The sequence below is a fragment of the Mus pahari genome, chromosome 14 (genome assembly GCF_900095145.1).
Source record: "Mus pahari chromosome 14, PAHARI_EIJ_v1.1, whole genome shotgun sequence".
NCBI classification, from domain to species: domain Eukaryota; kingdom Metazoa; phylum Chordata; class Mammalia; order Rodentia; family Muridae; genus Mus; species Mus pahari.
In genome coordinates, this window is record NC_034603.1 from 43,770,153 (window position 1) to 43,772,169 (window position 2,017).

The 2,017-nt window shown below is 48.1% G+C and overlaps 1 protein-coding gene across 1 annotated transcript in view; it reads right to left on the reverse strand.

Annotated features, from left to right (window-relative positions):
- Positions 1–368: 368 nt before the first annotated feature.
- The window catches only part of Rflnb (refilin B), a 6,767-nt gene continuing 5,118 nt past the window's right edge, over positions 369–2,017 (reverse strand). The window contains exon 3 of the mRNA XM_021213537.2: positions 369–955. Within this exon, the coding sequence (XP_021069196.1) occupies positions 625–955 (331 nt within the window). The 3' untranslated portion in view covers positions 369–624. The remainder of the gene's footprint in view (positions 956–2,017) is intronic.

Sequence of the window (2,017 nt, forward strand, 5' to 3'; positions counted from 1 at the left end):
ACAGGAAAAACAAATATAATAGAAGCAGGAAAAAAAAAAAAAAAAAGGCCCAGAACAGATTGAGCACATATGGGCATCACAGTCTACCCAACTTAACTCTCGCTTCTCCCCCCACCCCCAGCAATAAACATATGCATGGCTGAAATTTCTTAACACACCTTCTCTATTCCAGAGACTTTCTTACTTTGTTCATCAGAAAATGGAGGACGCGTTCACCTCGGCCTGCCCTAATATCACTGTCCCTTTGTTCTGCCTCTTTCTATTTTCTCATCAACTTGAGACTTTGGGGAAACTGCATCAACCAACTAGAACACACAAGCGCGCACGCGCGCGCACACACACACACACACACACACTTCTTTTAAAAATAACTATCTGGAAAAAATTTTAAGGAAGCCGAGTTTCTCTATTATTATAAGATGCGGTGATTTTTTTCTTTTCTTTCTTTCTTTCTTTCTTTTTTTTTTTTAATACATATTCCCCCGGCTAGGCTTAGAGGTATCTCCAGGTTAGATCCCTCTGGGGCTGGGGTGATGTGCAAGAGCAATGTTACCCAGCTTGTCCAGGGTGGTCTGGGGACCAGGGCAGTGTATGAACAGCTGGTCCAACCTAAAGCTAGCTGAGTCAACATTCATCGGCTAGCCCATCGCTGCCCAGGAACTCCGTGGCCTCGAGCTCCACGCTGGACAGAAACCTCCTCAGCTTCTTGTGGCAGTTGTAATCCAGAGTGGTGGTGTAGACGGTCTTGGGGTACTTGGGGTAGACGATGGTGGTGCTGAGGAAACGCGCGGGCTTGGGGCGTGGCTCGAAGCGCACTTCCGCCTTATAGTTTCGCCAAGTGCAGTTTGGGATACAGGTGACTGTCTGGCTGCAGGAAGCCATCACCAGGCCCAGGGGCATCTGCACATCATCGATGAAGTGCCGCTCAGAGTCGTACTTGACTGAGGAGGTATACCTGTGGAGATACAAGCCAGCATGAGGCTGTCCTCTGAGTGAGGAGCATGGGGTCCCAAGTGTGACCTCTCATCTCTCCTGGGGTGCAGACATTGACCTTGGCTGCTTCAGGGAGAAGCAGCACAGTGTCTATGGGAGTCCTTTTTGAGAGGCATAGATACTCCAATCCCTTTTGTCACAGCACCTAACTGGATCTTCCCAAAGACTCTGGAAGAAGAAAGCAAGATGCAGAGATGAGGCTCACAGCATCCCTGAGTGATGGACTGGGGTGGGTGGATGGATGGATGGATAGATGGATGGCTGGATGGATGGATGGATGGATAGATGGTTGGTTGGATGGATAGATGGATGGTTGGATGGATGGATGGATAGATGAATAGATGGTTGGATGGATGGATAGATGAATAGATGGTTGGATGGATAGATGGATGGTTGGATGGATGGATGGATAGATGGATGGTTGGATGGATGGGTGGATGGATAGATGAATAGATGGTTGGATGGATGGATAGATGAATAGATGGTTGGATGGATAGATGGATGGTTGGATGGTTGGATGGATGGATGGTTGGATGGATGGATGGATGGATGGATGAATAGATGGTTGGATGGATGGATGGATGGATAGATGGATGGTTGGATGGATGGATGAATGGATGGACTGATTGATGGATTTTCAGGCCTGGAGATAGAACCCATGGTCTTGAGTGCTAAGCAGGAACTCCAACTCTGAGTTAAACCTCTAGGCCTGAGCTGGGGGGCCTAAAAGCAGCACACAGGCTTCCAACATTTACCGTAAACTCACCATTTCCACAGCAACTGAATTCCATTCCAGTTTACCTAAGCTAGAAGCCTTTAGTCTAATAACGACTTAACTTGCCTACACTTCTATAAAAGGTTCCTGAAAACAAAGGGCAAAATGTCTACTTGCAGCTGGCACTGTTGGGGTAATTAAATCACACACAGCGCCGAGCGTGGTGGCGCACGCCTTTAATCCCAGCACTCGGGAGGCAGAGGCAGGCGGATTTCTGAGTTCGAGGCCAGCCTGGTCTACAGAGTGAGT